Here is a 21210-nt window from a genome sequence, read left to right as displayed (position 1 = left end):
TTCATTTTAATTTTCAGTAAACCTTATAAGCAATTGTAGGGGTCAAGTTCTCTATGTACAGAAATCTCTTGTATTAGTTTTCATGACTTAGGAACAAATACAACATCTTTCTGAATCATATCAGTCTTGCAATTTCCATTGTTGTGTGTTTGTTGAGAACTGTAATACACAATTACATTTTGCTAAAGTTAATTCAAATAAAAATACTAGCTATAAATAGAGAGATGTATATACAGATTTACCTGTTGCTAGAATCGATTCCTTAGAGTCTGATGTATTATTCATATCTTTCAGTAAAGACAGTAACTTGTTTAGAAGTTTTCGGGTCTTGAGAAAGTATGAAGAAAGAATGTTTATTACTAGTATCCTAGAACGACTGAAAGATTGATATTTTTGGTGATTTGTTTTCCACATGAAAACATTGCTTTTATAACATTGTTTTAACACAACAATGTGATTTTTTTTAAAGAAAGTCTGTATATAAATTTTTTAGTAGACATGTAAAATACAGCAAAAGATCTTTCAATAAACTTATTTTTCAAAATTCTGATCTGCGTAAAAGATTGTTGCTTTGAGATAAGAAAACTTTCTTCTATCCAAACAAACTTGTATCTTTAAAAAACATTTTTTTAAATCAAACTATAATTACTACATCCCAAATAAAAAATTGCATTTCTTGATCATTGTATAGTCCATTTAAAAATTTAATGCTGTTTCATCATTTTTGGTATTTTCTGCAAGTATACAAAATGAAGCTCCTAAAAATACAAACACAAGTTAATTCATTCCTAACAATTGATGCTTTGTTGGGAAAAATTTGATGTCTATCCATCTATAAATGAACCCAGGAAAGAAAGTAATTTATCACATAATTATTAACCAGAAAACACTACAGATAGTACTAATCAATCAACAAATCACTACTGATAGTACTGAGCAAAAAAATCAACTTTCAGCACTACCTCTAAGACCTGTATCACCAGCAATAGAATTATTAAAAAAAAAAATCAACACCTTACAGCAAAAGCTGAGAAGAAAATAATTTTTTTTACTACCCTTACCTTAACCCTACTAGTGACAAAAAATATTTACATATATTAATTCCTTTTAAAATATAAAAGTTATTTGACTATTAATGCTGCAACTGTTATAAGCAAAAAAAAAAAAAATTGTGAGTTTTTAAAAAAATCCAGAATTTTTTTAAATTGTACATAATTTATATTATACATAATTTATAAATTGCAATCCCAGTTTATTCTATAATTTTTCATATCTTGGTGATAAACAGAAACAGATTTTAATTTGAAATAATGTGCCCTTATTATTGGTTTATGGCGATCAAAAAAATATAACTTTTTTGATTGCCATAAATTTGAAAAATGAATAACTTGTTGAAAACGAGTTTTTGTTGAAACTCGTTTTAACAAAAACTCGTTTTCAACAAAAACTGAAGCCAGATTGTTAGAAAGATAAGTGAATATAACTTTATAATTCAGATGTTCAGAAATGCCAAGGATTACACTAAAAAAGATTTTTTTTTAAATTGCAGTCCTATATTTTTATATGGTGTTTTAAAGTTTTTTGATGTTGGTCGGGGTGAAAGTAGAGATAATGTTAAGACTTGAAAGTTTTAAAACAATAACTTTTTGAAATATTTTTTTAAAAATCTGGTAGCTCCAACACTTCTCACTATTTGTCCAGTCAGGGTAGGATTTTGAAATTGGTCAGGGTAGGGTTTGTCCAGTCTGTTATTTTTAGCTAAGTATTTAATGTTGCTCTTATTTTTAAAAACTCTTGAGATTGTTTTGACCTCTCCAATATCGCTCGATTAAATCTATTATTACCAAGATCTCTATGTTTTAAATTAACAAATTTTTGTTATCTTAAGTTCAATTACTCTCTGGCAATATTTACAGGTTTCTCTAGTTTAACTGCTGGTTAGTTAATCATAATAACAGAAAATATTTTTTTATACATTGAATGGAAGCAACAAGATGAGAACCTTTTTTTTTTTACTTATCAAACACTTTCAATTTTGGTCTGGTCTTTTGTCTGGTCTTTTCTGTAAACTATCTTTGAATGATAAAGTTTAAAATTATTAAATCATTTCATTTTAATCGTAGCATGAAAATTGTCTTTCATGGACAACACTCTTCTTTAATGTCTTCCTAATGGACATTATCTAAAATAATGCCCATGATTCTCAGGTTACTTATTGTATCTTATCTTGTATTTTATCTCAGTTTATCTCAATGAACCTTTCCTCTAATCCTCACACTATCTAGACAAACCACTTAAATCAATATGAAATGTTCTAATCATTGTGAAAGTCTAATTTTACAGCTTTTATAACAATGTTTTTATACAGGTGTTCTTCAGAACTCTTAAGACTATAAACTATTTAGCTTAAGTAGTTTTAATTTTTCTACTTGATTTAATATAACATTTGGCTTTCTTATTTTAAAAAAATGTGGATGTCACACTCTTTTTTCCAATTGTTGTCCAATTAATCTTCTAACTATTATTAACAATGTCTTTGAGTCTTTAATTAAGATTCTTCTAATATTAGTACATTATATTGTACATTATAATGTACTCAAGTTAAAAAATATCCGTTACTCTTGAAATACAAAATGTTGATTAAAGTTGTTTTTTGTTATTGTGATAACCATTTTCTTACTGCTAATTCAATTTTTACTTGTTATAAAATTTTTATCACCTTTTTTATCAACTGCTGTTGTCCTTTTAGGGCTTAGACTTCTAATGGTTCCTTGTCTCTTTTAGCCAAGGATCAAAAATCCATTGTCAATGTATTTGAACCTGCTCTAGCAGTCAATAGCAGTCAAAAAGTTTATGTTATGTCAACTAGAGTTTACCCTTTTATGCCGCTGTCTCATTGTTATAAGGCTCCTACCCTTTCAAATAGTGACATGGTCTCATTTCAAAAGACCTTATTTTGTGTGAGTCAGCATATAATATAAATATTTAACAGTAACTGTTTATGCTCAAAAACTGATTCATCCGGTATTTTTTAACATCAGTCTTTTTGAAGTTCTCTACTGTAAACTAATGTTTTTCTGATTTGTAAAGTAAAAATAATTTTGCCTTTTTTTATAAAAAATGTTGTTGTAAAAAAAATTAATAAAAAATTAGTACATCAGTATAAAAATGATAATTCCAGAATTTTCCAAATTTTGAAAGTTCTTGAGCAAAATGGTGCCTCAATTAAAATCCTTTAAAAGATCCATTTTTGACCGAGACACCAATCAAAATCATGACTATAATATTTCAGATTCTATGTTTCTGCCCAACCTGTATTACTACAACATATGTAATATAGTTGTTATAAATATTTTGTTGATATAAAATTTTATTAATAAACAACAACAATAGGTAATTATTATATTTAATTACATTTATTTATAAATAGATTTATTTATAAATAGATTTATTTATACTTATTATTTAATTATAATTTTATTTGTAAAGCATTTCATGTTTGCTTTTTGATTTAGCGGAATCCATTTTTTCCAAAATATTTTTTAACAGCAGGAGATTGGACAGCAAGGGTAAGTTTTTATATTCAAAAAAAAAATACGTTTTTTTTTAAGATTCTATTTTTTTTTGTATGCTGTTGATAGATAATTTAGTTTTTTGTAATTACTCTAAGTCCGAATTTATACACACACACACACTTTTCCTTAAAAAACATAAAGTTATAAAGATTTTTTATTTTTTATTGTTTCAAAAATTTTATTACTTTAGTTATTCCCCTGTGCTTTTTACGTGTATGCATAATAAAATCAAGTTTAACAATTCATTGGCTGTTATCTTAATGTAACAATTTTAAAGTTTTGTTTCAACAAAAATAATAATATTGATCCATATAAAGTTGTGTTTCCGTATGCAAATGTAATCTTAAGATAATTGGGGCGTTCCACTTCAAGTGGAACCACTTTTTGGTCAAATCCGACACTACCGACTCGGATTTCGAAGCCGAAGCTCTCGCACAGACAAACAACTTTGTGTCTTTGCAAAAAAGTGATAAGTTCAGTAGAAAAAAAAGTTTTGGTCATTTTGTCATTTGACCTTTGACCTTGGTCGATGGCAAAGATCAAAGTTCATAATTTCTTTTTTACACATTACTTTTTCTATTGTGGATGTCCCATAAAGAATTTTTTTTGGAATTCCCATAAACAGCTTTGGGATTAATATTAAAGTATAAGTAGGTTCTAAAAATTTAATATTTAAATACCTTATAGTTATACAGTATTTTTAGGTAGGTACCAGGAATTGTTTTAGCATTTGAAAATCTTTCCTTCAATATTGTGGATTCGATTTGCAGTGAGGTATTTAAAGGAGATTCCATAGATATTTTCTTTTGCAAACGTATATGATTGATAAGTGGTCATTATTTGATCAGGGTTAAGGCGTCGTAAGCTTGCTTTTGCCGCTTCATGTTTAACAGTTCCTCCAACTCCATAACAAGGGCCCTTACCATGACTTGTGGCGAAGAAATGCCATTCAGCTGGAATACCTAAGTCCTCTTTGTGATAGCACAGATTTATTAAATTCTTGCAGTTTTTGTATTGTGCTGCACACAGCCATCACTAAAATATGTTATTTCAAATACTTTAAATTTCACTTTAAAAAAAAAAAATAGTTAACGCTGAAAAAGGTGAACTGCAATTGTGTCATGAGTATTACATTCCAAAAGTAGTACAACCTCTATAACATAAATTTCCTTCATATTTATAATAAAAACAAAAGGATGTAAAGTTGCTTGACTATTTGTCCAGTGATATCTCCTTGTGCTGTATCTTGTATGATAAATGCATAATTTTCTGAAAAATCACCAATATACCAGAAATTCTCCATCGGATAAATTGTTTTTCTTCCAGTCTAAATAATTTGCGTGTTCTTGAGCAATAAAATCATGTTTAATAAGTGTTTTCAAGCTCCCTAAAAATCTTTCAATAAAATCATCAGTGAACTGTATAAAGGTTTGAAGCTGGGACCTATCTGTTGTAGTCCAATGTTATACTCAATTTCTTCAACTCCTTTAATTTCAAAGCATTGCAACTGCCATTCCGTTAGCATAGCAACTCCAGGGCAATTTTTACACTCGCCTAGAGGTTATGCTGGCAAGAAAGGATTGCATTGGATTTTAGCCAAAGCATGTTTGTAGTTCTTAAAGGGGTTTCTAGTTCATCTTCTAGTTGTAAATCATCAATATATGATCTGACTATCATGAGCTTAACATTTTGATGAATGGTACATACACACATAGCGAGTACCACTTGCTCCTGCAAAGACACATTCTTTTGGACGTAGCTCTGCAAATTTCGAAAACCAGATTCTGATATTTGGATACTTTTCTGAAAATAGTTGATAAATTTCCTTCAAATTACTTAAAACTAATCTTTTCTGAATATGTTTTCTTTCCCCATTTTCCATAACAGATAGAAAATCTTTTTTTCCAGGCATTACACAGCTAACAGTGTCAGAATAATAAAACTCTTTTATCATATCATTCACAGTACAGGTAGTGATTTCCTTTTTTTTGAGTTAGGGGTTCATAAAACACCTTTGGTTATTAAAACTTCTTTTGCTTGAGATACAAGTTGATGCAAACAATTGAATTCTCTCATCTTTTTTCAATTACTCCATTGAGCAACAAATATTGTCAAAATCATGATCTTTTCACTCTTACTTTGTGTTGATTTATACTTATCCTGGACCATTTTAACAATGTCATCAGCACATGCGGAAAATTTTTCTTTAGTTGCTTTGTATTCATTATCCTCTGAAGTATCAATGGCAATAGCATCTGAATTAGGTGATAAAAGGTCTAACTTCCTTTTTACAAGTTATTTAAGCTTTTTCTTTTTCTCCGGAATATAACTTTTAAGAGTTTGTAACTTGCATTTATCCAAGGGTGACTCACCCAATAACGACAAGGATTTATTAAAAATTGAAATTCTTCTTCCTGGCAGTAATAATTTTTATCTCCCTTGTCACTACAAGTATCTTGAGATCTGGAACTGCCTTGAGAATCTGACTGTATTACAATTTGCAGAATTTTCATCATCACATAATCTTATTTCGGAAGGTAATCCAGTGATCCTCTTTCAGCAAATATCACATAATTTTTCTCCAGCCATAAGTTTTGAGGGATACATAGCTACCTGTCGACTAGTAACTACCCTTAAGGTTTTATTATGTTTTTTCTCATGCTGTTGGAAAGGATCATAACAATAGTGTTGTCTCTTCTTTAACTCTTTTACTTACGCTTGAAATGCCATTTTTAATCTAAATTTAATTTGAAAGTTGCAGGGCTTGTGATGAAGCGAGCGCGATCGCGCTCCGCTCGTAAAATGCGCCCGTAATCGGTATTTTTAAACATTCTAGGTGCGATAAACAACGCTTGTTCAGTTTATAACGAGCGTATAAAATAACGCTCATCCAATAGTTTGGGATTATTTTTTTATTTTCATAAAATATTTAACAAAGATTTTTAATAAAGATATTCTATTATCAAAGACATAATATAATATTATCATAATATAATATTATAGACATAATAGACATAATATAATATTATAGACATATAGACATAATATAATATTATCAAAGACATAATATAATCACTGACATAATATAAAAAGCACTACGCCGTTCTCTTTTGCACTAACGTAATGAATGAGCAGTTTGAAGTTGTTAATAGTCACTAATTTCAATAATGGAATGTGCACGTGGAAACACAATGTGAGTATAAAAATGCGCAAATAAAATAAGAATAGAAAATTAGAAAACCATTATAAGAAAATTGAAACTGCAGAGTATTTTTAATCTTGTGAAAATATCAAGTAAGATTTATTTGATTTATTGTTTGTAATATTCCACACATCGTTTATAATAAAAATAAATATTAACAATAGAGTAATTTTAAAAATTAGTTTTTGTTCATAGTATAGGTTTTTTTTTTAACTATTATTTATTTTAACTCAAATTTAAAACGATTCTGTTGTTTAGAATGTTCGCAATCAAGGACATTCGAAAAGGAAACAAAGTAATAATGTCAATATTTATTAAATAAAAAGTTATTTTTCTTATTTCAAATTATTCTTGTGTTATTTTTTTAAGATAAAAAAAACATAATTTAAAAAAGAAATTTTAGAAAAAAATTAAATAATTAATTTTAATAAAAAATATCAAGAAATATAAAAACCATTAACTGTTAATTAAGTTTACAGCGTAACATTTTAAAATACATATATCAAAACAACGAAGCAAAACTAAGTCACTAAATTATACTTCAATACTAAATCAATAAGAAGTTGTGTTTTTGTTTGATATATTTTTTTTTATGACATAAGTAGTTAAAAATAAAATCGCGATCTGACAATATACAAGAAGTTTGGAAGTATAAAAATCTACTTTGTTGAAGTAGTTTCATGAGTGTGATACTAATTCAAACATTTTTTGACGAAAGAATTATGTAACAAATAAAAAAAGATATAAAAAATAAAAAGCTTTTTATGAGCATCGCCTTCAGCAATTTTCATGATCGCGCTCGCTGACGTTATCTCGAGCGCACATAATCACGCTCGATAAAAACATATTCTAATTTTACGAGCGCGATATAACACGCTTGACGATTTTCTTTATCACAAGCCCTGAAGTTGGTAAAAACTTTTTCCTAAGTTGTCAAAGTCATTATTAAATTATATGAGGCTTAAAGATATATATAGCTTTAAGCCTCATATAATTTAATACTGACTTAGTATGTATATATAGAGTACTAGTAATTAAATTAGTAGTAGTAGTACAGTAGTATATATTTGTTACATCAAAAATAAAAATAATTGACAAAATACAAAACTCTTGGTGGAATTTTGATGAGGGGAAAGTTCCAGTTGACTACGTCGATGTTATTAATAATTTTATATTTTTGGATGAGGTCACCTTGTTTGCGACATTCAACAAGAGAAGATAGACCAAGTTGTAAACATCTGGACTTGTAGTCTAACTTTTTCAGTTTGTCTGGTATTTTTGTGGCCCTGCGCTGTATTAATTCAATATTTTGTTCATCCTTCACCAAATGAGGGTTCCAAGCTGGAATTGCAAACTCAAGTAAAAGATGGATGTAAGTGGAATAGAGTTGTTTCCATAAAGAAGCATCACGAGATTGGAAAGTGTGTTTTAGGATGCCTAGCATTTGATTTGCTTTACATGAGGCAATGATGGATTGGGTTTCTACTTTAAGATCATTAGTAATTTGAATTCCCAAGTCACGCTCAGAGTTGGTTGCTTCCAATGTAGTTCAAGTCATTATTGAACAAGGGCCTAATTCCTCCATTGAGTACTTGAAAGGAGTTAATTTTTTTGGCCAAAGTGCATGACCTTGCATTTCTTTGTGTTTAGCTCCATGAGCCAAGATTTAGTCCAATGAAAAATTTGGTCAATATCTGATTGGAGTTGAAGTTGAGCAACAAGTTAGTTGACAAAACTTAGGATTTTAGTGTCATCAGCGTAGACCTTACAACTGTTTTCTTTGCTTATTACATCCGGCATTATTGATGAAAATGACAAATAAAATTGGACCCAAGACTGATCCTTGCGGAACTCCACTTGTCATAGGTAACCAATTCGATTGAGTGTTGCCAAGGATGACTCGCTGAGACCTGTTGAGTAGAAAAGCTTTTATCCAATTGAAAAGATTGCCTTTGATTCCGTACATTTTTAATTTTAAAGCATTCGTTAATGTGGGACTTTATCAAAAGCATTAGCAAAATCCAGAAATACGACGTCAACTGGTAGCTTTCTGGCTATATTTCCAGTCAAGAAGTCCATTGTTTCAAGAAGATTTGTAATGCATGCTTTTTTCTCTAAAAATCCATGTTGACTATTTGATAAAAGATTGTTTGATTTTAGATGCTGCATGATTGCCTTTTTAACTAATTTCTCCATTATTTTACATGGAATCGAGGTAGGGATATTGGTCTGTAATTTGATGGGTCGATTCTGGAGCCCTTCTTAAATAAAGGTGATACATTTGCTTCGGTCCATGAGCTTGGAATTTCACCATTGTCAAATGACTTTTGAAAGATGAGAGTAAGTGGAGAAGACATTGAGGTAGAACAAAAGCGTAAAACGTGAGGACTGACTTTATCTACACCAAGTGATTTAGATATATCTAGTGCTGAGAGTTCCATTAGAGTGGCTAGAGTATCGAAAGATATGTTATTGAGGATTGTGTTAGTTCTACGATCAAAATTGGGAAGATTGTCATTGGATGGCTCTTTGCTGAAAACTGATTGAAATTGATTGTTAAATGAGTTGGCTATTGTAATTTTGTCAGAGCTAATGATCTCACGATGATCAATCAACTGTTGATTCGCATAGATGAGATCTGATTTATTACAGAGCGTTTACTATTTATGTATGAAAACAGTCTTTTAGGGTTACGCTTATCATTGGCAAGGAAAATTTCGAAGGATTTCAGAGAAGAACAACTTAATTTTTTAACAAACTTTCTAGTTTCTCTATATTCCCCAACCAGGTATGTGATTTTCCATTTTGAACTGACGTTACAAGCCCAGAGCGATTTTTTAAGACGAATAATAGATAATAGTTCTTTTGTCATCCATGGTTGTTTTTTGGGGGATAGTTTGTTTGGCATACGAGGGATGAATTGAAGACAACATTCATTGTATTTGTTGAGCTAAAGTTGGTAACATTGTTCTACATTTAAGTCTTTAAAAATAGATGACCAGTCAACCTTATTCAATTCTTTGTTGATTTTTTCGTAGTTACCAAGCTTGTATATAAATTTAGAACTGTTGAAATGTGATAATTTTATGCTGGAAGCCAGTTTGTAATGCCAGGTGATAGAGCAATGATATTGATCAGACAAACCGAATGGAGGACCGATGTTGATTTCGCTAGCACGATATGGAGAGTCACATATGATGAGATCAAGAGTGTTTGTCATAGGGCAATTAGCAGGTTTGAAAATAGGGACAGTGACGATTTGGTGAAGATGACAATCTTGAAAAAGAGAGACAAATGAAGAACTGAGACCAATTTTACTAGAGGAAAAGACTGAATTGAAAGTCTAAGTATTCTCTGGGAAATTTAAGTCACCGGCAATGATGATACCATTGTATTTTTTAGTCGATAATAAAGTTTTGGCATGGAAAATAACACTTGGAATCTCTAAGAAGGCTTCGATACTGGAGGATGGAGGTCTATAAATGCAGCCTAGGAGCAGAGTTTCATTCAGAAGCTTTAGTTCAACCCATAGTTGTTCTGAATAGTAGCGAGTAAAATCTTTGTGTAGTAGGGATTCCCCTATTTAGTTTGAGATGATTTTACTGTTTGTGTATATAGCTACACCTCCTCCGATTTGGTTGCGACAGTCTGAACGATAAAGGTTGTAGTTCTGAAGAGAGGGAGTTGATTGGTCATTGAACCATGTCTCGGTGATAAAAATAATGTCAAAAGAGTTGTTTTCTGCAGGTAAGGATAGTTTGGTGAGTTTTATTTGATTGAGGGAGGTTGCATTGGTGTAGAAGCACGAAAGATGAGATAATTTGATGGAAGAGCTGGCCTTGTTAAAAAATGTTGAACTAGTGAGATGTTGAGAACGACTGAATGGCTTCAGCAGCTGATTTCCATTTGAGGAATGGGTTCCTCTCTCTTCCATTGATGTTGACTGTTTTGGATGTGTCAATGCATTTGATTTTTTCACTGCGGATGACAAATCGAACGGGTTTGTCAAGTAAATCTTTTGCCAATAATTCTGCATTTTCTGTAGCATGCTTTTTGTTTAAGTTGTTGAACGTTTCTTGTTCGAGAGTTGTACGGTCTGGGCGAATGTAGACAGATTTTAATTCGTCTATTAAGGCAAGTCGCTTTGCATTAAATAAGAGATCATTGCAGTGCTTATTCGAGTCAAGCTCAATGATGATCAATTCATTTGGTTCAGCTGCTATTGTAGTTAAACTGGTGGTATTGTTGATCTTTTTTGTGAAATGGCCAACAACTTTAAAAGCAACATTATGGTTAAGTTTTTTGAACATACTTTGAACTGAAATTAGCCTCTGATTATGGTCAGAGGATTTTGGAAGACCTGCAACTATAGCTCTTTTTGATTTTGTTTCTACAATTTTGGCATTTTCGTTGACTGCTGTGTTAATTGCATTATTGGCTTCTGAACCGTGCTTGACTGAGCTTACCCAGTTAAGAGTTGTGGTCAAGCTCGGAGATGCTGACTTTAACTGTTGAAAAAGAAAGCTGTTGAATAATATTTTCAGCTTCAAGAACAGATACGCGGGTGAGAAGTATGCTGACTGTGGCTATTAGTTTTGATATTGTAGCATCAAGCTTTTGAGAAGCAGCTGAATGGTTACCTTGACCTAGGCCTGGCCAGTTGGCTGCTAATTAAATTACATAAATTTAATTAAATTAAATAATTAAATTAGTTAAATAATAAAATAAAAAATAAATAAATAAAAAAAAAAAAAAAAAAAAAAATTAAAAACAAAAAAAAATTAAAAAAATTAAATAAATAATTAAATTAAATCAAATAATTAAATTAAATAAATGGCCAGTTGGCTGCTAATTATATTACAACCTAGAAAATAAAAGTAAATAATTAATATATATCTACAATAGGCTACTTATAGAAAATGACCCCAAAATACCGCATTTGTGAGGCCGATAAATTTTTAAAACCTACTTATACTTTAATATTAATCCCAAAGCTGTTTATGGGAATCCCAAAAAGATTTCTTTATGGGACATCCACAATAGAAAAAGCAATGTGTGAAAAAAAATTATGACCTTTGCCGCCGACCAGGGTCAAAGGTCAAATGAACAATAACTTTTTTTCTATTGAACTTATCACTTTTTTGTATAGACACAAAGTTTTTCATTTGTGCAAGAGCTTCTGTTTGCCACCAAAATCAACTTTTTAAGTATAATAGCAAATAAGTTATGACATTTTAATAACCAAGGTCAAGTGAAATGGTCATATCTCAGGAAATAATTGACCTAACTCAAAAAAGTTTGCATATTTTCTTCTGTCCATATGCCCAACATGTGAGTCGATTTTCATCAAAATCCGAGTCAGTGATTTCGGATGGGTGGTTCCACTTGACGTGGAATGCCCCAATTTATGTTTATATACACAGCATACAAATAAAAATGTAAATCATCAACAAATAATTAACAAATAGGTAAAAAGAACAGCAAATTGTTTGAAAAGTAAACAAATTAATTGAAAAGTACAACAAATAATATGAAAAGCTTAACAAGTTATTTGTTAAAATGTATTTAAAATTATATATCATACAATTATATTTAAATTATTCTAATTTTATACAAATTACATTTGTAAATGTAAATTATATAAACCAATGCAATTGTGCCAAAAACCAAACATTAAAAAATGCTACTAGAACATTGTATAGAGCTGTAATAGTACGCTGCAAATATATTATATAAAACAATACAATATATTATATAAAAATATACAAATCATTGAGTTATTCTAAAAATCTTTAATTTACTTTGATTAAAAACAATAAGACAAAAGTTAATATAATATAATAATATAATAAATAATTATAAAAAATAATTATTTATTATCAACTGTTCTTTCATCCATGAGTTCCTATATGTATGTTTTTCTAAAGTTCTATCTAAACCTCTGGTGCGGGGATTATTCACTTATAAGTTTCTATATATTTGTGTTTTGGTTTAATCTTTAATGTAGTATGAGCTCAGTTACCAACTAGTGACTCTAATTATTAAACTTAATGCATAACCTAATTTCCTAATTAATAATTTTCTAATAATATAGTATAATAATAAAAAATTTCTAAATAAATGCATAACCTAATTTCCAGTATTCTGTAATAGATAAAATCTCATTAAATGTTTTAAAGTAATGCTTACAGGAAGTAACTTCTTTTAACTACTCCAGGTCAGGTCAGGTTTATCATTATTGTGATCATCCTGCTACTGGTATCATGTAATCCAGTACTACATGCCTCATCTGCCTTGTAGGGTTTGATTTTTTAGACAAAGGCTAGGAGAAATAAACTCCATTGTAAAATTTCCTTGTCTTGGGGCTCTTTGTTAAGTAAAGGGTAGAGTTAGTTTCTTGATAAAAATACTCATCTTGGGCAGATGTTAACTGTCTTGTAGAAGATCTTCTAGACAAAGACTTTAGTGGTAAGCAAAATAATTATATTGACCAGCCTTGCACCCCTTTCTTGTCTATTAGGCTGGCATAGATGTAAACCTATGTTACTTTGTTTCCTGCCTAGATTGATGAATGCTGGATCTTTATGACTTTTCACATAGATCTGTGGTTCTGCCTCCTTGATAGTGTCTATACAACTCTTCATATTTTCACCTTATGAGGTGAAAATATGAAGAGTTGTATCATGGCTCTAAAATTCAGTTGAATGGTTCTGAGGGCGGCTAGTAGTAAAGTTTCCCAAACTCTGTGATAGCTCTCAGAGAAACATGTTCCATCAAAAGTTATAAAATATCAGAGTATTAACAGTACCACGTTGTGCATGGATGAAGTTCCTGTTAGTGCATTTCACTTTCCCCTTTCTTTTTATTATTTATTGTTTTACTTCTTCTCAAGACTGCACTCTTTTAGATTTTATAGATTTTCTGATCAAATTGATCATGCCTTTTCTTTTTACCCCTTTTCCAATATTTTTGTTAATGGTTACTTTAATGCTCATCACATTTAATAGCTTGGCTCTAACGCCACTGATCCTGCTGCACTAAAGCCTATAACTTCTGCATTTCTTAATTTCATGCTCAAAAGTTAACTTTGTGACTTGTATTCGTGACAACCCTAATCATTTATCTTCATTCCTTGATTTATGTCTTGTCTCTGATCCTAGCTTGTGTTCAGTTTCTCCTTTTCCTCTCTTAGGTGGTTCTGACCATGCAATGATCAGAATCACACTTAGGTCATTACACTACTTTCTACTATCCAAAAGGTAACTGGGATTCTTTTGATTTTCTTTGTTACTGTCTTTGGGCTGATGTTTTTTTCTCTCTCCATTGATAAATGGGCCTTCTATTTAACCTTCTGGATCCAGACAGGCATGAAAACTTTTATTTCTTTTTGTTGTTTCTAAATCAAAGAACAGCTCTCTTGAGAACAAAGGCCTACTTATTATTGCAAAAAAACAATATAAAAAGGTGCTGTCTGATACTAGCTCCATTATTCCCAATTTATTAAGTCTTATATCTTTTCTCAGAAGTCAGAATTGACTGACTTTTGGAAAATCTTATTATTAACAAAAGTAAGTCAAAAGTATCATTAACAAAAGTAAGTCAAACATTTCATCTCATTCATGGGACTGGTCACTCCCAAAGGTAAGGCAGAACTTTTTCTAATTCCACTCTTGAATCTGATGGCTATACTCTTCTTGCCATTCCAGTTAAACAGGTTAACTTTTTATAAGACATTCAAATCACTCCAACTTCTGCTGCAAAAGTCATACACTAATTAAACTCTTCTATGACTTGTGGTTCAGAAACATTCCTGTCATAGTCTTACAAAATTGTTCTCCAGAACTCTCTATAGTTCTCTTTAAACTATGTAGTGCTTGACTGAGTCTTGTTTTCCTGCTTGCTGGAAAATGGCATCTGTGGTTCAAATTTTTCAAAACTCCAGAGAACATTCTGATCCCTTCAATTATTGTTTGATCAGTCTTCTTTCTGTTATAAGCAAGGTCTTTATTTGTTTATTTATTGTTATTTGATAAGTGCTTGACTGAATCTTGTTTTCCTGCTGGAAATGATTATCTGTGGTTCCAATTTTGAAAAACTTTGGAGAACATTCTACATTCTCTTAATATCATCCTATCTATTATTAGCAAGGTCTTTGATCAACAAATTTCTAACATCCTATCTTGAGTCAAATAAAATACTGTCAGACAATCCATGTGGTCTTCAATCTTCTCATACTACAGCTGACTTGCTAACTTCAGTGATCAAAAGATTCTATTGCACATTAGATAGAGGCAGTGAGGCAAGGGGCTTGTCACCATATAGCTTTCAATAAAGTTTGGCATGCAGGACTTCTCTATAAGCTTGCTCGATATGGTGTAGTTTGCATCTGGGATCGTTTTTGAGATCATCAAATCGTTTATTTTTAACTGTTTTATTAAAGTCATACTCTTCTTTATTTCCAGTAACTTCTGGAGTACCTTAATGTTCTATCCTTGGTCCTGAGTAGTATAAAAAGGGCGTTCTGGCTCATTTTTTTTCAACCATATCCCTAACTATAATCTCATATCATATTTAGCCATAAACATATCCATAAGTCATTTCAACCAGTCGAAGTAGTATAAAATACGGGTTCTGGCTCATTTTTTTCAACCATATCTCTTCCTTTTTTCTTTTTTCAACCTATCCATATTATCATATCATATTTCATCCATATCAACATTAATATATTATGGTTACATCAATTTCATAAATGAAATCTAAGCTTAAGCGTATATGAAATCTACTTTGCATTAGTTCTTCGAACTTAGCTACGCATAATAGTAAATTACTCCTTTTAACTCAGAAAAACTTCCAGATTTCCCAACTTGCTCATCACCAGAGTTTATTGTTACTACTAATCTTCTACTATTAGTAACGCTAGGCATGGAGTCATTTTTACCAAAATTTCTGTAAAAAGAGATAGTAGTTGTAGAATCAATTTTTGGTTTTGATTGATACAATAGTCCAGATGATCTATTAGCAAATGAAGTATTAATTCCATTCCATGAAGATAAATAAAAATCTACTAAACAAGATGAGCAGTATATACATCTGCTATTATTTTCGTATCCAGGAAATATTAAATTACTATAGTTATAGGATGTCCAAGGTTGAATAACTGAGTCATTGTTTTTAGGAGAATTGATTCCGTCATACATGCGTACTCTTGATTCCCACCAATTTCCAGATTTACCGATAACATCCATTCTAATATATTTTAAATAAACACCATTTCTATTACTTGCAGTGTTCAATAATATATATTCATTACCATAAGTTGTATTCAAATATCTCAATGTGGATGAGTATAGTTTAAGATCTGAAATAAATGGGGGTATTAATGAAATATTTGCTTGTTGAGTTGAACTTATTGTAATAAAAGGTTGCAACGAATATGTAAGTGGATTTCCAGTTTTATTGTTTAATTCAATTTTTAGATTAGTTTTAAATGGTAAATCAAGTGTAAAGTATCCTCCTAATTCAATATTAGAATGCATATTACAACCTTGTAAAGAGTTAGTATAAAATGGTCCACCAAGTGGAGCGAATAATAAATCACAAGCTATACTTCCTATGCAAAGCGTATTATCTGCATATATCTGAATAAATACGTTACTTGATACACTTCCATTAGGATTTGTTCCTTTAAATTCTAACCATAGTTTTCTGAGAATATCAGGACCACTATTTTGAATAAAAACTGCTGTTCCATCTGTATTTGGTTCAAGAGTCTGGAATTTTACTCCCATGCATGTTAAACTTGAATTTGGTACTATTTCTAAACTGCTAGGATTAGGTATTATTGTGTCAACATAGTACTTTGTAGCAGCATCATTTGGATTTGTAGGTTCTGCTACATTTATTAATTTGTTTGTATTCATGTCAATATCACTAGTTGCATTATTTTGCCCATCTCTTCTAATAAACATACTATTAGCTTGAGATGCTGTTAATCCATTTGAAACTACTCGACTTGTAGTTGAATAAATTGTTGTACGTCCGAATTTATCAACAGGCATTTTATATATAAAGAAAAAAAATTACCATAGATTATTAATAATATTCTGAAAATCATATCCTTCATTTAGTGTTTTTAAAACATAGAGACACAAGTGTCCACAGAATGAGGTATTTCCAAATTGAACTTTTTCACTGTTATAATAAACAGGACTTTTTAAATAATTAACAATTTCAACAGGAGGTGGTAGCCCATAAGAGTCAAAACTTAGTTTTTTATGTCTATCTTTGTACCAGCAAATCCAGTGAAATCCTTGCGTACTTGAATCTCCTGTATTTAATATTCCACATTCTTTTCTTTGTGCATTTTTTGGTGATTGATCTCTTACAAATACACCTTTAGATTTTTTTATTTTTAATACTTTTGCTGCTTTGATCAATTGAAAATTTGTTTTAGTGGTTCATTAGGTAGAATTATTCCTTCAACATTGACAAGTTTATAAATATTTTCCATTTTTATTTATAAATTATTTTTTTCTAAAAAAATAATTTTTGATATCCCCTACCACCTACCTCTTGAGCTCCTTGACCTCTTTGCCTAATTGTCCTATTGTCTTATTTTCTTTTAGTTTGTAGTGTCCATATGCTAATGTGTGTATTCCATCTTCTAAAATAACTCTTTTATCATCATCTGCGCTTAATGCTATTTTATTGATCTCTTCTGTGTAAATTTCATGTGAATATGATCTTATTACATTCATTTTCCTAATATGATCTCTTTTATTTAATAAACAATCTTTGTAATCTTTATGTGTTAAATACTTTTTAACAACATTTTTCTTTACTCCTTTACATTTTTTGTTATCTTATCCGTGTACTTTGTAAGAATACAACTTTGATCTGAGTCCTACAAATTCTTCAATTTGTGCTCCTCCAGCCTCATCTTTAAACATTCCTATTACTTTCTTATTAAGACCAACTTTAAATCCTACATTATTAATTGCTGGGTGCTTTGGGTCAAATTCACTTGTATCAAATTTGCTTTCAATATCTTTAGAAATATCGGAATAAAAGTCTTCTGTTTTAATTTTGTATGCTAAAGAATCTGTATCTGTGAATAATAGTTTTGCTCGATCAGCATAGTTTTCTTTATGTAATCATAATGAAATTCATACATTAGACTTTTGCTCAAATCTAATATACACATTCCTAAGTAAATTGGTTTAGCATATTTTAATTTTGTTCTTTTCATATGTATTGCTATTAAGTTTTCATCAAATATTGTTCTACTTTCAAAGTTTGTTTTGATGCTAATTTAATAGCTTCATTTCTGTCTGTTACTAATCTAATATCAACTCTGTTCTCAATGTTCTCCATTGTTTTTCCAAATACTGAGTTGTTCATGAGTTTAAAAAAGGCTTTTTCAAAATCATTCGTTGCTTTAGTTCTAAGGTTTGTATTTAGTTCAATGTATTCATTGAGCCATGCTCTTTCTTCAAATTTTATCCCTCTGTGAATTTTAGTAATCTTTAATCCTAATCGTTCATATAGTTTTAGATTTTCATAATGTACTATATACTTTCTCTTATTATTCAAGTTGGGAACTAGTTTTTCAATTTTATCAATATTTAATCTTTCAGGTGCAAGTGGATAATCATTATGTTCATCATGTAGATGTTCAGGGTAATCTAAATCTACTTCTAGTATACATGGAGTTGATTTCCAGTTTTCTATTTCATTTTTGTCCATCCATTTAAAACCATGTGTTGGAAGTGGTTTACTCATTGCCCATCCATATAGATTATTAGCGTCTAGATATTGTATGAATGTTGATTCTTTGCTTTTGTCATATTCGTCATCCATGTACTTATTATTAGATGTTCCTAACCTATTGGATATCATACTAATTCCACCTCTTTCTTTATCATTAGGATCATATCGTAATCGCTCAGCAGTTCTAATTTTACTTTTGTTTTCTTCAATGTTGCATCCCAAGCTAATCCTGGTGATGTATAATACCAAGCAGGATCTAATTTATAACAATTCATACAAACATCTCTAAAATTTTCAAAGACGTCAGCTAGTTAAAGCACATCTGAAACGTTGTACAAGTCATGATAATCTCTAAATGTTTTGCAATGAAACTCATTCCATACAGTTTGTGCATGTGAGTAATCATCATCACTTATATCTTCATCGTTCAATTTTGAAAAGAATAATTCTTTTGGTGGTAATTGGGTTTCATTAAATTTATCAACAGAGTCTACCCAATCAGTCTAACCCTGACCCAATCAGATGGGTATACCCCTTTTTTTAGTAATAAATCTAATTGTTTCCCTGAATATAACTTTCCGATATTTTTGCACTGGTCTTTTGCTAAATTCTTTGATAAAGCATCTAAACTAGAAGGCATAAATCTATAACTATCTAAAAAACGAAGCTCACGTTTAACTTCAAATTTCTTACCTTCTTTAATATACTCATCAACTTTAATTTCTCTATAAAAGCTAATATACTTTTCTTCATTGTTTGGTATGCAACTCAATTTTCCTCCTGATAATTTCCTTATAAATAAGTGAGAATCATAACCAGATAAATTGTGAAATAGTACTGGAAAGAATTTTCGAATTTTATAATTTAAATTACAATTTTGATGAGCAGCACCTCTATATTTTCCAGTAATATGACAGTGGTCACGTACTTTATCATTATCTTCTCCGCAAATGTGACATTCAGTTGCTGCATTAAAATCAAGTTTGTTTTCAGAAGTAAATATCACTTTTTTGGAAATTTAATACTATCACAAATTTTCTTAATATCTTCTTGTAAACTATCAACAAAAATTTGTGCAACATCATCTGTTTCACTACTTGCGGTAAATGTGACTGGACTGCTTTTATAAAAATTTTCATCAAAACATTTAATATAATAACAGAATGAACTTGGAATATGTTTTTGATATTATTTAGTATAAGATTTATTCGGATTGGGTTCACAAGTGTCAATTTGTTTTATAAAACTTTCAAAGTCAGCATATACTACAAATGGAACTCTCATTGATTATTGTGATTAGTAAATTGCATTGTTGAATTTGGTGGTGGAAGTTCTATACGTACTGAATCATGTGTTTCACAATACGATTTATGATTAGATAATGATTCTTCAGAATTAAACCCTAACAAACAATTTCTACAATAGTGTTTTTTGCAATGTTTATTTGATGTTTGTGATGAAAGTAATCTGTTTAAATTTTTTATTAAACAGTAATGATTGGTTTCACCATTTGAGATTAATAGTAAATCTATTAAATGTTTGCGAACATTTAATAGATTTACTATTATATATGCAAAATATGAACTTCTGAATTTTCATAACCATATACATCGACACTGATATCTTGATTGTTCTTCTCAAATTGTGTGATTTGATTTAAAGATACTGGAAAATCTATTTTATCCCAGTTTATTTTTTCAGCTTGATTTTTAAGATCTTTATCTACTCTTTCAGAATTTTTAGCTGTTGGATTTAATGCTCTTGCGATACACCACTTAAAACATTGATTATCTTCATTCTTTATATTAATTATTGCTTTTTTAGTTTCTAAATTTTTATCCAGTGGAATATATGATTTAGCTTTAATAGGATTATACTCAATAAAATTGATATCCATCTTTTCAACAGAAACAAATCTCCAACCTGATCCTAACTGTTGAAAAGATGATAATGATTCTAAAATTTTCTGCTTTGATGTTTCATAAAACTTATCTAAATCTGTTGTTTCTAATACAACTTGATTATTCGTTCTAAATGGAGCAGATGTGATTATAGTTTCTCCTGTTTTAATATCAGTACGCTCCATTTCACATTAAATAACTATATAAACCTTTGAATTTCTATTTTCGTTTAGTACTTTAATAGCGTTATTTTTAGCAGCATTTATGAAGGATAAAGCATTGTAACCTTTTATCCCATTAGCTGTAAATTGTTTTGTCACATTTTTAATAGATGATTTCTTTAATTTAGATTTTATCGGATTTCTAATTCCATATTTTTGATACAAATTTGAAACTGTAGATTTTAATTCATCAATCTTTTCATTAGCTGTATTTTTAATTTTATCAGGAACATATGATAAAATCCAATCTGCAAGAGAATTAATCTTTTTATTTCTTTCTTTTCTAATTTGTGTAATAGGCTGAAAAGGTGACGGAGCTAAAATTGTTGATGATATATCTGGAACAGGCTCATCAAGTAGATACTCTGTTCTTATCTGTGTGTGCGATAACGCTCTTATGAGATCATCTTTTCTCATTCTATAATAATATTTAATTTTTCGCTCTCTAGCGATTTGATTTAATCGCTCTCTATCGATTTGATTTAGTTCTTTTACCATTTTAATATTTTCCATTTTTATATAGCAAGATATTTTTTTTTAAT

The 21210-nt window shown here is 30.0% G+C and overlaps 1 protein-coding gene across 1 annotated transcript in view; it reads left to right on the top strand.

Moving 5' to 3' along the window:
- Nucleotides 1-21210, top strand: part of LOC136072124 (dynein intermediate chain 3, ciliary-like) — a 100921-nt gene that overhangs the window by 64114 nt on the left and 15597 nt on the right. The window contains exon 8 of the mRNA XM_065820545.1: nt 3516-3569. Within this exon, the coding sequence (XP_065676617.1) occupies nt 3516-3569 (54 nt within the window). The remainder of the gene's footprint in view (nt 1-3515; nt 3570-21210) is intronic.

This window comes from Hydra vulgaris, chromosome 15 (genome assembly GCF_038396675.1).
Source record: "Hydra vulgaris chromosome 15, alternate assembly HydraT2T_AEP".
Lineage (NCBI taxonomy): Eukaryota > Metazoa > Cnidaria > Hydrozoa > Anthoathecata > Hydridae > Hydra > Hydra vulgaris.
This window is presented reverse-complemented; position numbering and strand designations above follow the sequence as displayed.